Source organism: Oncorhynchus kisutch, linkage group LG14, assembly GCF_002021735.2.
Source record: "Oncorhynchus kisutch isolate 150728-3 linkage group LG14, Okis_V2, whole genome shotgun sequence".
Lineage (NCBI taxonomy): Eukaryota > Metazoa > Chordata > Actinopteri > Salmoniformes > Salmonidae > Oncorhynchus > Oncorhynchus kisutch.
The window spans coordinates 75,991,807-76,006,636 of NC_034187.2; the positions used below are offsets into that span (position 1 = coordinate 75,991,807).

The following is a 14,830-nucleotide window of genomic DNA, read 5'->3' on the forward strand; positions in this document are numbered from 1 at the left end:
TGATACACACACACACACACACACACACACACACACACACACACACACACACACACACACACACACACACACACACACACACACACACACACACACACACACACACACATACACACACACACACATTAAAACACACACATTAAAACAACAAGCCTACCTGATGAGCGTCTTCCCACTTCTCAAGGTTTTCCATGTCCAACATATAGCTGACTACCTGGAAGAATTTCTGAGGAAAGAGAAGAGGAGGGTTGACTTTTGGGGAGCTGAGGGGTGTGAGTTTACATGCAACATGTAGGGATGTAGGTGTGTGTTTTATCAGTCTGTTTTCTCCCTGTATGTGTGTGTGTTTTATCTGCCTGTTTTCTCCCCGTAGGTGTGTGTGTTTTATCTGCCTGTTTTCTCCCTGTAGGTGTGTGTGTTTTATCTGCCTGTTTTCTCCCTGTAGGTGTGTGTGTTTTATCTGCCTGTTTTCTCCCTGTAGGTGTGTGTGTTTTATCTGCCTGTTTTCTCCCTGTAGGTGTGTGTGTTTTATCTGCCTGTTTTCTCCCTGTAGGTGTGTGTGTTTTATCTGCCTGTTTTCTCCCTGTAGGTGTGTGTGTTTTATCTGCCTGTTTTCTCCCCGTAGGTGTGTGTGTTTTATCTGCCTGTTTTCTCCCTGTATGTGTGTGTGTTTTATCTGCCTGTTTTCTCCCCGTAGGTGTGTGTGTGTTTTATCTGCCTGTTTTCTCCCCGTAGGTGTGTGTGTTTTATCTGCCTGTTTTCTCCCCGTAGGTGTGTGTGTTTTATCTGCCTGTTTTCTCCCCGTAGGTGTGTGTGTTTTATCTGCCTGTTTTCTCCCCGTAGGTGTGTGTGTTTTATCTGCCTGTTTTCTCCCCGTAGGTGTGTGTGTGTTTTATCTGCCTGTTTTCTCCCCGTAGGTGTGTGTGTGTTTTATCTGCCTGTTTTCTCCCTGTAGGTGTGTGTGTTTTATCTGCCTGTTTTCTCCCCGTAGGTGTGTGTGTTTTATCTGCCTGTTTTCTCCCGTAGGTTGTGTGTGTTTTATCTGCCTGTTTTCTCCCCGTAGGTGTGTGTGTTTTATCTGCCTGTTTTCTCCCCGTAGGTGTGTGTGTTTTATCTGCCTGTATATGTCACCCACCTGCGAGTTGTCAGGAGCTGTAGTTTGCTCTCTTGAACGTTTGTGTGTGTGTGTTTGCATGCGTGCGCGCGTGTGTGTGTGTGTGTGTTTGCGTGCGTGCGTGTGTGTGTGTGGGTGTGTATTTGTGTCCTCCCCACCCACCTGTGTGTCGTCGGGAGCTGGGATGTAGGTTGCTCTCTTGAAGGTGTCCGTCACATTTCGGAGAATCTCCGTGGAGAACAGGAGGTCACCACTGTAGTAGCTCCTCCTCTGTAAGAGATCCAGGAGATTCCTCACGACCTGAGACATGCCCTCTCCAGCCAGGGTCCTCTGACCCTTCGCAAGATGCTCTCGCAACTGGAGACAGCAGGGGAGGAGAGGGGGTATAGAAACACGGGTTAGAGAGAGATGGGGAGGGAGAGAGGGGGAGAGAACAAGAGAAAGAGAGAGAGAAAGAGAGAGAGTGAACAAGAGAAAGACAGAGAGAACAAGAAAGAGAGAGAGACGGAGAGAGAGAGAGAGAGAGAGATGGAGGTGATGTAGAGAGAGAGAGATAGAGGTGAGGTAGAGAGTAGAGAGAGAGATAGAGGTGAGGTAGAGAGTAGAGAGAGAGAGAGAGAGAGAGAGAGAGAGAGAGAGAGAGAGATATAGGTGAGGTAGAGAGAGAGATAGAGGTGAGTTAGAGAGTAGAGAGAAAGAGAGGTGAGGTAGAGAGTAGAGAGAGAGATAGAGGTGAGGTAGAGAGTAGAGAGAGAGAGAGAGAGAGAGAGAGAGAGAGAGAGAGAGAGAGAGAGAGAGAGATAGGTGAGGTAGAGAGAGAGATAGAGGTGAGTTAGAGAGTAGAGAGAAAGATAGAGGTGAGGTAGAGAGTAGAGAGAAAGATAGAGGTGAGTTAGAGAGTAGAGAGAAAGATCGAGGTGAGGTAGAGATTAGAGAGAGAGAGAGGTGAGGTAGAGAGTAGATAGAGAGCGAGGTGAGGTAGAGAGCAGAGAAAGAGATGGGGGTGAGGTAGAGAGTACACAGAGAGAGGGAGAGAGAGAGAGAGAGAGAGAGAGAGGTGAGGTAGAGAGCAGAGAGAGAGATAGAGGTGAGGTAGAGAGCAGAGAGAGAGATAGAGGTGAGGTAGAGAGCAGAGAGAGGAGGTGAGGTAGAGAGTAGAGAAGGAGAGATATTGGTGAGGAAGAGAACAGAAGGAGAGAGATGGAGGTGATGTAGAGAGTAGATAGAGGTGAGGTAGAGAGTACAGAGAGAGAGAGAGAGAGAGAGAGAGATAGAGGTAAGGTAGAGAGCAAAGAGTAGAGAGAGAAAGATCTGAGGCTTCTTATCCATCTATCTTTGCTTGGGATCAGTAGGTATTATAGGTATGTAAGGGTAGTGAATGTCATAAATGACCAGTATCTTGGTCAAGTACCTAGCCCTCAGCCCCTATCCATCAGCCCTCAGCCACTAGCCCTCAGCTCCTACCCCTCATCCCCTGTCCTTAAGCACCTAGCCATATGTACCTAACCCTCAGCTCCTAGCCCTGAGCTCATAGCCCTCAGCCTCTAGCCCTCAGCCCATAGCCTTCAGCCCCTAGCCCTCAGCCCTGAGCCCCTAGCCCTCAGCCCCTAGCCCCCAACCCCTAGCCCTCAGCCCTTAGCCCCCAGTACCTAGCCCTCAGCCCACAGCTCCCAGCCCCTAGCCCTCAGCTCCTAGCCCTCAGCTCCTAGCCCTCAGCTCCTAGCCCTCAGCACCTAGCCCTCAGCACCTAGCCCTCAGCCTCTAGCCCTCAGCCCATAGTCTTCAGCCCCTAGCCCTCAGCCCTGAGCCCCTAGCCCTCAGCCCCTAGCCCCCAACCCCTAGCCCTCAGCCCTTAGCCCCCAGTACCTAGCCCTCAGCCCACAGCTCCCAGTACCTAGCCCTCAGCCCCTAGCCCTCAGCTCCTAGCCCTCAGCTCCTAGCCCTCAGCACCTAGCCCTCAGCACCTAGCCCTCAGCACCTAGCCCTCCGCACCTAGCCCTCAGCCCATAGCCCTCAACACCTATCCCTCAGCCCCTAGCCCCCAGTACCTAGCCCTCAGCCCACAGTCCCCAGTACCTAGCCCTCAGCCCCTAACTCTCAGCCCCTAACACTCAGCACCTAGCCCTCAGCCCCTAGCCCTCAGCTCCTAACACTCAGACTCTAACCCTCATTCCCTAGCCCTCAGCCCCTAGCCCTCAGCCCCTAGCCCTCAGCCCCTAGCCCTCAGCCCCTAACACTCAGACTCTAACCCTGAGCCCCAAGCCCTTATTAGGCATCTTTGCAGATATAACTGGATAGATACTGGCTACTCTATGTATTCCACATTGCTGCATGACACTTTGACTGAAATCCACGTACACACACACACACACACACACACACACACACAACAGTGATCTTCAGTCACAACAGCAATCAAACCTAATGAACCGCAGCTCCATGCTAATGAAAGGTTAGTGGTGAACGCAGGCCTAGGCTAACAGTGCAATCAACCAATCACAGCACGCCTGGTGGCCACCCCGTTGGCTTCCATTATCGCCATGGAGACAGACGGTCAGAGGTCACGCAGTAGGACAGTCGATGATTAATCTCAGTTACCCAGAAGTAAAATGATCTAAAAGATCATCTAAAAGTGTAATTTCTTGTTAACTATTGTGATTACCTTTGTGTAAAGGAAGGAAGCGGAGTTTCCTCCCTTGTAAACAGACATTTTTGGCCAAACCACACCTTCCGCTAATTTCACTTGTATTTATAATGGCCAAAAAGGACATTTTCACTTCACTGCGCCCGTTTAAGCAACGCCTTTGCCCAATCCTGATTCATCCAAATCATCAATGATGAAAACCAAAAACCAGGAACTACTGCTGTTCGTAATCACTCTATGTGAGCCTTGACAGATTCTTGCCGTTTCAACTTCCATGAGAATCTGTCCATAAGAGATTAACCAATGCATTAATTAAACAATGGATAAAAGCAGTAACTCATTAGAGAGGGAGAAAGTGTTTAGAGTGATGACAATGCTACTTATGACTAACTGGACAAACTTTTCACAGAAAGTTATTCACGGCCAGAAATCATAAACCATCTCAGAGTTGAGTGCTGATCTAGGATCAGGCCCCACATGTTTATGTAATATTATTCATTATTATTTAAAAAGGCAAAACTGATCTCAGCACTCTTACTATAAGACACTTTATGAATACAATCCCATGTCTATTGACGGGCAAAGAAATACGATGTGGGCGTCGCCATAATTCATTTATTCAACCTGTGTTGGGCAAGGTCAGTCTTCGAGAACAAATTGTTTATTTAAACAGCGATCTGTTTAATCATTGAGTAGTTCATTTTACAGGCTAGAAGAAGAAAGGAAGTCCATAGTTTGGAAATAGCGATGGAAATATTGAGGAAGTGGAAGACATGCTAAAATGACAACATTAAGCACATGTGCATTTCAAATGTACAATGTTCAAATGGCTCAGCTATGACTTACTACTAAATATGACAAGAACAGAAGACTTTCTGCTGGTTGTCTATGCGTTATTACGCACCATCTGGATAGAAGGTAGCTTACTAAAATGCATTCACAATAACGCCGCGGCACAGGTGGCTCATTGAGCATGTTATACAAGACCAACTGTATTTGAATAAATGAGATGTGAATAGAGAGAGCGTGAAAAAGGGCCTTACAGATAAATGTAAATATCTGAATTCCATCGAGACGCATCTGGCGAAGCTCGGAGGACCCCAGTAAGCAACTCCATTAGCGTCCAGCAAGCAACGACGACTAGCAGATCCTAGAGAGAGAGAGGAGAGAGAGAACGAGATACCATTGTTATGTAAAACTTAACAGCAATAACACATTGGTTTCATGTTATCCAGTAACCTCATGAGATTCTCATTGCAACTTGTTTCCAACATAGTATACCCACTATAATGTAGAGCGGAGGTCAACCTCAGGTCAAACATCCACCTAACACTATCTAATATACAACTACTCTATAAGGTCACACACATAGTATACATGTACACAGTTATTGAGAGGGAAACTTAGAAACAACATATGGTGAAGCTGAAACTTGAGCCCTGTGGAATACCATTGCAGGTCTTCACGGATCCACTTGTACCCGAATACACGACAATCCATCTGGGACCCAAGCGGGTCCAGAATTCTAAATAATGTCACCGGTCTGGGTTGGATCTGATATGATTGTCACAGGTCTCGGATATGAGTCATTTTAACTGACTTGTCTGGAAGGTCCCATAAAAGATCTGAATGCGACTGCTGCAGTAGAGAGAGAGAGAGAGATTTTAGCATTTATGCTGCTGTGCTTTGGTTTTCATGTGTGGAGCGAGTAGCTCGTTGTTGGGCAATTATAAGTCATCAAAGAGGCAATACGCTACTGCCATAAAGCCTCCGTTTTTGGCAAAAGTTAGAGGATATCTAATCAATGGAAGATGGAATTAAAATGATGGAATTAAAAGTTGAAGGAGATGGATAGACTAGAATGACCAAGAGCCAAAAGGTAGGCTTCTACAACAGGTGGGCTCCTACAACAGGTAGGCTCCTACAACAGGTGGGCTCCTACAACAGGTGGGCTCCTACAACAGGTAGGCTTCTACAACAGGTGGGCTCCTACAACAGGTAGGCTTCTACAACAGTTAGGCTTCTACAACAGGTAGGCTTCTACAACAGGTGGGCTCCTACAACAGGTAGACTTCTACAACAGTTAGGCTTCTACAACAGGTGGGCTCCTACAACAGGTGGGCTTCTACAACAGGTGGGCTCCTACAACAGGTAGGCTTCTACAACAGGTGGGCTCCTACAACAGGTAGGCTTCTACAACAGGTGGGCTCCTACAACAGGTAGGCTTCTACAACAGGTGGGCTTCTACAACAGGTGGGCTTCTACAACAGGTGGGCTCCTACAACAGGTAGGCTTCTACAACAGTTAGGCTTCTACAACAGGTAGGCTTCTACAACAGGTGGGCTCCTACAACAGGTAGACTTCTACAACAGTTAGGCTTCTACAACAGGTAGGCTCCTACAACAGGTGGGCTCCTACAACAGGTGGGCTCCTACAACAGGTGGGCTCCTACAACAGGTAGGCTTCTACAACAGGTGGGCTCCTACAACAGGTAGGCTTCTACAACAGTTAGGCTTCTACAACAGGTAGGCTTCTACAACAGGTGGGCTCCTACAACAGGTAGACTTCTACAACAGTTAGGCTCCTACAACAGGTGGGCTCCTACAACAGGTGGGCTCCTACAACAGGTAGGCTTCTACAACAGGTAGGCTTCTACAACAGGTAGGCTTCTACAACAGGTAGGCTTCTACAACAGGTGGGCTCCTACAACAGGTGGGCTCCTACAACAGGTAGGCTTCTACAACAGGTAGGCTTCTACAACAGGTGGGCTCCTACAACAGGTAGGCTTCTACAACAGGTGGGCTTCTACAACAGGTGGGCTCCTACAACAGGTAGGCTTCTACAACAGGTAGGCTCCTACAACAGGTGGGCTTCTACAGCAGGTGGGCTCCTACAACAGGTGAACTCCTACAACAGGTGGGCTTCTACAACAGGTGGGCTCCTACAACAGGTAGGCTCCTACAACAAGTGGGCTCCTACAACAGGTAGGCTCCTACAACAAGTGGGCTCCTACAACAGGTAGGCTCCTACAACAGGTGGGCTCCTACAACAGGTGGGCTTCTATAACAGGTGGGATCCTACAACAGGTGGGCTTCTACAACAGGTGGGCTTCTACAACAGGTGGGCTTCTACAACAGGTGGGCTTCTACAACAGGTAGGCTTATACAACAGGTAGGCTTCTACAACAGGTGGGTTTCTACAACAGGTGGGCTTCTACAACAGGTGGGCTTCTACAACAGGTAGGTTTCTACAACAGGTGGGCTTCTATAACAGGTGGGCTTCTACAACAGGTAGGCTTCTACAACAGGTGGGCTTCTACAACAGGTAGGCTTCTACAACAGGTAGGCTTCTACAACAGGTGGGCTCCTACAACAGGTAGGCTTCTACAACAGGTGGGCTTCTACAACAGGTGGGCTTCTACAACAGGTAGGCTTCTACAACAGGTGGGCTTCTAAAACAGTTGGGCTCCTGAGTGGAGCAGCGCTCTAAGGCACTGGATCTCAGTGCAAGAGGTGTCACTGCAGTCCCTAGTTCGAATCCAGGCTGCATCACATTTGGCAGTGATTGGGAGTCCCACAGGCCCAGCGTTGTCCGGGTTTGATTGGGGTAGGCTGTCATTGAAAATAAGAATTTGTTCTTAACTGACTTGCCAAGTTTTAAAAAAAGTAAAAATACAACAGGTGGGCTCCTACAACAGGTTTAGCTAGCTTAACATGCTTCTCCTGGGTTCATGGAGTCAAGACAGGTACTACATAATCTTATTGGATGATGAATAACCTAGCCATGGCAGCTATTAGTCTACTATAGTGCGTGTCAGCTTGTTGGTTGGTTGTTGTCTCTTGTCTCTTCCTCCCTCCTCCCTGTTCCCCGTGTCACTCGCTCCAGTACGGCCCCTCCCCCGCCTGCTTCCATCACTTGGATCAGATCGGACTGGGTCTGGATCCGACCAAGTCTATACAGAACGGGTCTAGTTGTCCTCAGGTCCGTTCGTTTGGAACGGGTCTATATATTTTAAAAATACATTTACAGTTGAAGTTGGAAGTTTACATACACTTGGAGTTATTAAAACTCGTTTTCTACCACTCCACAAATGTCTTCTTAATGTCTTCTTAACAATCTACAGTTTGGGCAAGTTGGTTAGGACATCTACTTTGTGCATGACACAATAATTATTTCCACAAGTTGTTCACAAATCAATGATTTCACTGATAATTCACTGTATTACAATTCCAGTTGGTCAGAAGTTTACATTGACACTAAATTGACTGTGCCTTGGAAAGCTTGGAAAATTCCAGAATATTATGTAATGGCGTTAGAAGCATCTGATAGGCGAATTGACATCATTTGAGTCAATTGGAGGTGTGGATTTATTTCAAGGTCTACCTTCAAACTCAGTGCCTCTTTGCTTGACATCATGGGAAAATCTAAAGAAATTAGCCAAAATTGTAGACCTCCACAGGTCAGGTTCCTTGGGAACAATTTCCAAATGCCTGAAGGTACCATGTTCATCTGTACAAACAATAGTATGCAAGTATAAACACCATGGGACCACGCAGCCGTCATACTGCTCACGAAGGAGACGCGTTCTGTCCCCTAGAGATGAATGTACTTTGGTGCAAAAAGTGCAAATCAATCCTAGAACAAAAGCAAAGGACCTTGTGAAGATGCTGAAGGAAACAGGTACAAAAGTATCTATATCCACAGTAGAATGAGTCCTATATCGACATAACCTGAAAGGCCCCTCAGCAAGGAAGAAGCCACTGCTCCAAAACCGCCATAAAAAAACGTACTTTTTGGAGAAATGTCCTCTGGTCTGATGAAACAGAAATAGAACTGTTTGGCCATAATGACCATCATTATGTTTGGAGGAAAAAGGGGGAGGCTTGCAAGCTGAAGAACACCACCCCAACCATGAAGCACAGGGGTGGCAGAATCATGTTGTGGGGTGGTTTGCTGCAGGAGGGACTGGTGCACTTCACAAAATAGATGGCATCACGAGGAAGGACCATTATGTGGGTATATCAAAGCATCCCAACTTATTGTGGGAAGGTTGTGGAAGGCTACCCAAAACATTTGACCCAAGTTGAACAATTTAAAGGCAATGCTACCAAATATTTATTGAGTGTATGAAAAACTTCTGATCCAATGGGAATGTGATTAAATAAATAAAAGCTGAAATAAATAATTCTCTCTACTGTTATTCTGACATTTCACATTCTTAAAATGAAGTGGTGATCCTAACTGACCTAGGACAGGGAATTTTTACGAGGATTAAATGTCAGGAATTGTGAAAAACTGAGTTTAAGTGTATTTGGCTAAGGTGTATGTAAACTTCCGACTTAATCTGTATGTAAATTGGGTCTGGGTGGGAAAGCTCCAGATCCATTTCGTAACAGGTCCAACTTCATGACATCTAGACACCGTACAAACTACCTTCTCTGCTGGAATAGATTCCACACACACATGTGCGTACACACACACGTACATGCACGCACACGCAAACATACACACAGGCACTTGTGCACACACATACCCACACGTACATGCACGCACACGCAAACATACACACAGGCACTTGTGAACACACAATCGCTCACAGACACACACACACATTTCAAAGTCCTCATCTATTAAGCAGTATATTATTAGTTACAGTGAGTGCCTGAGGACAGTGTCTGGGTAGGCACCTGCTCTGAAAAAACATCTGATAGAAAATAACATGAATCTCCAGCACCACAATATTAACCAGAATACATTACTTTTCACACTCACACTGTAGTCAGACCCTTAGTACTAGTAGTGGTCAGACCCTTAGTACTAGTAGTGGTCAGACCCTTAGTACTAGTAGTCAGACCCTTAGCACTAGTAGTGGTCAGACACTTAGTACTAGTAGTAGTCAGACACTTAGTACTAGTAGTAGTCAGACACTTAGTACTAGTAGTAGTCAGACACTTAGTACTAGTAGTAGTCAGACACTTAGTACTAGTACTACTAGTAGTAGTCAGACACTTAGTACTAGTACTACTAGTAGTAGTCAGACACTTAGTACTAGTAGTACTAGTAGTAGTCAGAACCTTAGTACTAGTAGTGGTCAGACACTTAGTACTAGTAGTAGTCAGACACTTAGTACTAGTAGTAGTCAGACACTTAGTACTAGTAGTAGTCAGACACTTAGTACTAGTAGTAGTCAGACACTTAGTACTAGTAGTACTAGTAGTAGTCAGACACTTAGTACTAGTAGTACTAGTAGTAGTCAGACACTTAGTACTAGTAGTAGTCAGACACTTAGTACTAGTAGTAGTCAGACACTTAGTACTAGTAGTAGTCAGACACTTAGTACTAGTAGTAGTCAGACACTTAGTACTAGTAGTAGTCAGACACTTAGTACTAGTAGTAGTCAGACACTTAGTACTAGTAGTACTAGTAGTAGTCAGACACTTAGTACTAGTAGTACTAGTAGTAGTCAGACACTTAGTACTAGTAGTACTAGTAGTGGTCAGATACTTAGTACTAGTAGTAGTCAGACACTTAGTACTAGTAGTGGTCAGACACTTAGTACTAGTAGTAGTCAGACACTTAGTACTAGTAGTACTAGTAGTAGTCAGACACTTAGTACTAGTAGTACAGTAGTAGTCACACTTAGTATAGTAGTAGTCAGACACTTAGTACTAGTAGTAGTCAGACACTTAGTGCTAGTAGTAGTCAGACACTTAGTACTAGTAGTAGTGAGACACTTAGTACTAGTAGTAGTCAGACACTTAGTACTAGTAGTAGTCAGACACTTAGTACTAGTAGTAGTCAGACACTTAGTACTAGTAGTACTAGTAGTAGTCAGACACTTAGTACTAGTAGTAGTCAGACACTTAGTACTAGTAGTAGTCAGACACTTAGTACTAGTAGTAGTCAGACACTTAGTACTAGTAGTAGTCAGACACTTAGTACTAGTAGTAGTCAGACACTTAGTACTAGTAGTAGTCAGACACTTAGTACTAGTAGTAGTCAGACACTTAGTACTAGTAGTAGTCAGACACTTAGTACTAGTAGTACTAGTAGTAGTCAGACACTTAGTACTAGTAGTACTAGTAGTAGTCAGACACTTAGTACTTCTAGTACTAGTAGTAGTCAGACACTTAGTACTAGTAGTAGTCAGACACTTAGTACTAGTAGTAGTCAGACACTTAGTACTAGTAGTAGTCAGACACTTAGTACTAGTAGTAGTCAGACACTTAGTACTAGTAGTAGTCAGACACTTAGTACTAGTAGTAGTCAGACACTTAGTACTAGTAGTAGTCAGACACTTAGTACTAGTAGTAGTCAGATACTTAGTACTAGTAGTAGTCAGACACTTAGTACTAGTAGTGGTCAGACACTTAGTACTAGTAGTGGTCAGACACTTAGTACTAGTAGTACTAGTAGTAGTCAGACACTTAGTACTAGTAGTACTAGTAGTAGTCAGACACTTAGTACTAGTAGTACTAGTAGTAGTCAGACACTTAGTACTAGTAGTAGTCAGACACTTAGTACTAGTAGTAGTCAGACACGTAGTACTAGTAGTACTCAGACACGTAGTACTAGTAGTACTAGTAGTAGTCAGACACTTAGTACTAGTAGTACTAGTAGTAGTCAGACACTTAGTACTAGTAGTAGTCAGACACTTAGTACTAGTAGTAGTCAGACACGTAGTACTAGTAGTACTCAGACACGTAGTACTAGTAGTACTAGTAGTAGTCAGACACTTAGTACTAGTAGTACTAGTAGTAGTCAGACACTTAGTACTTCTAGTACTAGTAGTAGTCAGACACTTAGTACTAGTAGTCAGACACTTAGTACTAGTAGTAGTCAGACACTTAGTACTAGTAGTAGTCAGACACTTAGTACTAGTAGTAGTCAGACACTTAGTACTAGTAGTACTAGTAGTAGTCAGACACTTAGTACTAGTAGTACTAGTAGTAGTCAGACACTTAGTACTAGTAGTACTAGTAGTAGTCAGACACTTAGTACTAGTAGTAGTCAGACACTTAGTACTAGTAGTAGTCAGACACTTAGTACTAGTAGTAGTCAGACACTTAGTACTAGTAGTAGTCAGACACTTAGTTTAGTACTAGTAGTAGTCAGACACTTAGTACTAGTAGTACTAGTAGTAGTCAGACACTTAGTACTAGTAGTACTAGTAGTAGTCAGACACTTAGTACTAGTAGTACTAGTAGTAGTCAGACACTTAGTACTTCTAGTACTAGTAGTAGTCAGACACTTAGTACTAGTAGTAGTCAGACACTTAGTACTAGTAGTACTCAGACACTTAGTACTAGTAGTACTCAGACACTTAGTACTAGTAGCACTCAGACACGTAGTACTAGTAGTACTAGTAGTAGTCAGACACTTAGTACTTCTAGTACTAGTAGTAGTCAGACACTTAGTACTAGTAGTCAGACACTTAGTACTAGTAGGTCAGACACTTAGTACTAGTAGTAGTCAGACACTTAGTACTAGTAGTAGTCAGACACTTAGTACTAGTAGTAGTCAGACACTTAGTACTAGTAGTAGTCAGACACTTAGTACTAGCAGTAGTCAGACACTTAGTACTAGCAGTAGTCAGACACTTAGTACTAGCAGTAGTCAGACACTTAGTACTAGCAGTAGTCAGACACTTAGTACTAGCAGTAGTCAGACACTTAGTACTAGTAGTAGTCAGACACTTAGTACTAGTAGTAGTCAGACACTTAGTACTAGTAGTAGTCAGACACTTAGTACTAGTAGTAGTCAGACACTTAGTACTAGTAGTAGTTAGACACTTAGTACTAGTAGTAGTCAGACACTTAGTACTAGTAGTAGTCAGACACTTAGTACTAGTAGTAGTCAGACACTTAGTACTAGTAGTACTCAGACACGTAGTACTAGTAGTACTAGTAGTAGTCAAACACTTAGTACTAGTAGTACTAGTAGTAGTCACACTTAGTACTTCTAGTACTAGTAGTAGTCAGACACTTAGTACTAGTAGTCAGACACTTAGTACTAGTAGTACTAGTAGTAGTCAGACACTTAGTACGTCTAGTACTAGTAGTAGTCAGACACTTAGTACTAGTAGTCAGACACTTAGTACTAGTAGTAGTCAGACACTTAGTACTAGTAGTAGTCAGACACGTAGTACTAGTAGTACTAGTAGTAGTCAAACACTTAGTACTAGTAGTACTAGTAGTAGTCAGACACTTAGTACTTCTAGTACTAGTAGTAGTCAGACACTTAGTACTAGTAGTCAGACACTTAGTACTAGCAGTAGTCAGACACTTAGTACTAGTAGTAGTCAGACACTTAGTACTAGTAGTACTAGTAGTAGTCAGACACTTAGTACTTCTAGTACTAGTAGTAGTCAGACACTTAGTACTAGTAGTAGTCAGACACTTAGTACTAGTAGTAGTCAGATACTTAGTACTAGCAGTAGTCAGACACTTAGTACTAGTAGTACTAGTAGTAGTCAGACACTTAGTACTAGTAGTACTAGTAGTAGTCAGACACTTAGTACTTCTAGTACTAGTAGTAGTCAGACACTTAGTACTAGTAGTAGTCAGACACTTAGTACTAGTAGTAGTCAGACACTTAGTACTAGTAGTAGTCAGACACTTAGTACTAGTAGTAGTCAGACACTTAGTACTAGCAGTAGTCAGACACTTAGTACTAGTAGTACTAGTAGTAGTCAGACACTTAGTACTAGTAGTACTAGTAGTGGTCAGACACTTAGTACTAGTAGTAGTCAGACCCTTAGTACTAGTAGTAGTCAGAGACTTAGTACTAGTAGTGGTCAGACACTTAGTACTAGTAGTACTAGTAGTGGTCAGACACTTAGTACTAGTAGTGGTCAGACACTTAGTACTAGTAGTGGTCAGACACTTAGTACTAGTAGTAGTCAGACACTAGTACTAGTAGTAGTCAGACACTTAGTACTAGTAGTAGTCAGACACTTAGTACTAGTAGTAGTCAGACACTTAGTACTAGTAGTGGTCAGGACACTTAGTACTAGTAGTAGTCAGACACTTAGTACTAGTAGTAGTCAGACACTTAGTACTAGTAGTAGTCAGACACTTAGTACTAGTAGTAGTCAGACACTTAGTACTAGTAGTAGTCAGACACTTAGTACTAGTAGTAGTCAGACACTTAGTACTAGTAGTAGTCAGACACTTAGTACTAGTAGTAGTCAGACACTTAGTACTAGTAGTAGTCAGACACTTAGTACTAGTAGTAGTCAGACACTTAGTACTAGTAGTAGTCAGACACTTAGTACTAGTAGTAGTCAGACACTTAGTACTAGTAGTAGTCAGACACTTAGTACTTGTAGTAGTCAGACACTTAGTACTAGTAGTAGTCAGACACTTAGTACTAGTAGTAGTCAGACACTTAGTACTAGTAGTAGTCAGACACTTAGTACTAGTAGTAGTCAGACACTTAGTACTAGTAGTAGTCAGACACTTAGTACTAGTTGGACTACATCATTACAGTGTAAACGTACATAATACATTATAATTTAGGGGGTGCTTATACTTGTCCTGTTACACACTAGTACATGTGTGTAATGGAATGGAAAAGTGTTTCTTCCATATCCCAACCCTGACTGTTAGACGACATAATCACGGTTTATAATAGCAGTATAGTTACAGTACTGTCATAGTATCGTCAGGTTTACCAGTGGCGTTAGTCGGACACTTGTTGTAGACTGTTTCTCCAGCCGAGGCTCTTTTCCAGGTCATGGTTACAAGGTACTCATCTCTACAGATCTCATGAGGTGCTGCAGAGAGACAGAAGAGAGAGAGAGGGAGTTAGATATAACACACACACTGCAATTCAATAATATCCTGCAACAGATTCCATTTTTCCCAGGAATTGTATTTATTACCCTCCCTTTCTGTATATTTCATTACCGCTGCAGTATATATTCATCCTTATGTCTACAATATTCATCATATGATATCATATCAAATATCATATTTTCATCATTATCTCTACAATATATATTCTCATTACATCTACAATATATGTTCATCATTACCTCTAGAATATATGTTCATCATTACCTCTACAAT

The 14,830-nt window shown here is 43.4% G+C and overlaps 1 protein-coding gene across 2 annotated transcripts in view; it reads right to left on the reverse strand.

Moving 5' to 3' along the window:
* The window catches only part of LOC116353424 (adhesion G protein-coupled receptor B2-like), a 231,560-nt gene extending 217,030 nt beyond the window's left edge, over positions 1-14,530 (reverse strand). For both annotated transcript variants that reach the window (XM_031788983.1, XM_031788982.1), the window contains exons 1-4: positions 14,434-14,530; positions 4,802-4,908; positions 1,277-1,471; positions 158-226 (exon numbers count right to left, since the gene is read on the reverse strand). In XM_031788983.1, coding sequence (XP_031644843.1) covers positions 158-226; positions 1,277-1,471; positions 4,802-4,908; positions 14,434-14,497 — 435 coding nt within the window. In that variant the 5' untranslated portion in view covers positions 14,498-14,530. The remainder of the gene's footprint in view (positions 1-157; positions 227-1,276; positions 1,472-4,801; positions 4,909-14,433) is intronic.
* Positions 14,531-14,830: the final 300 nt, after the last annotated feature.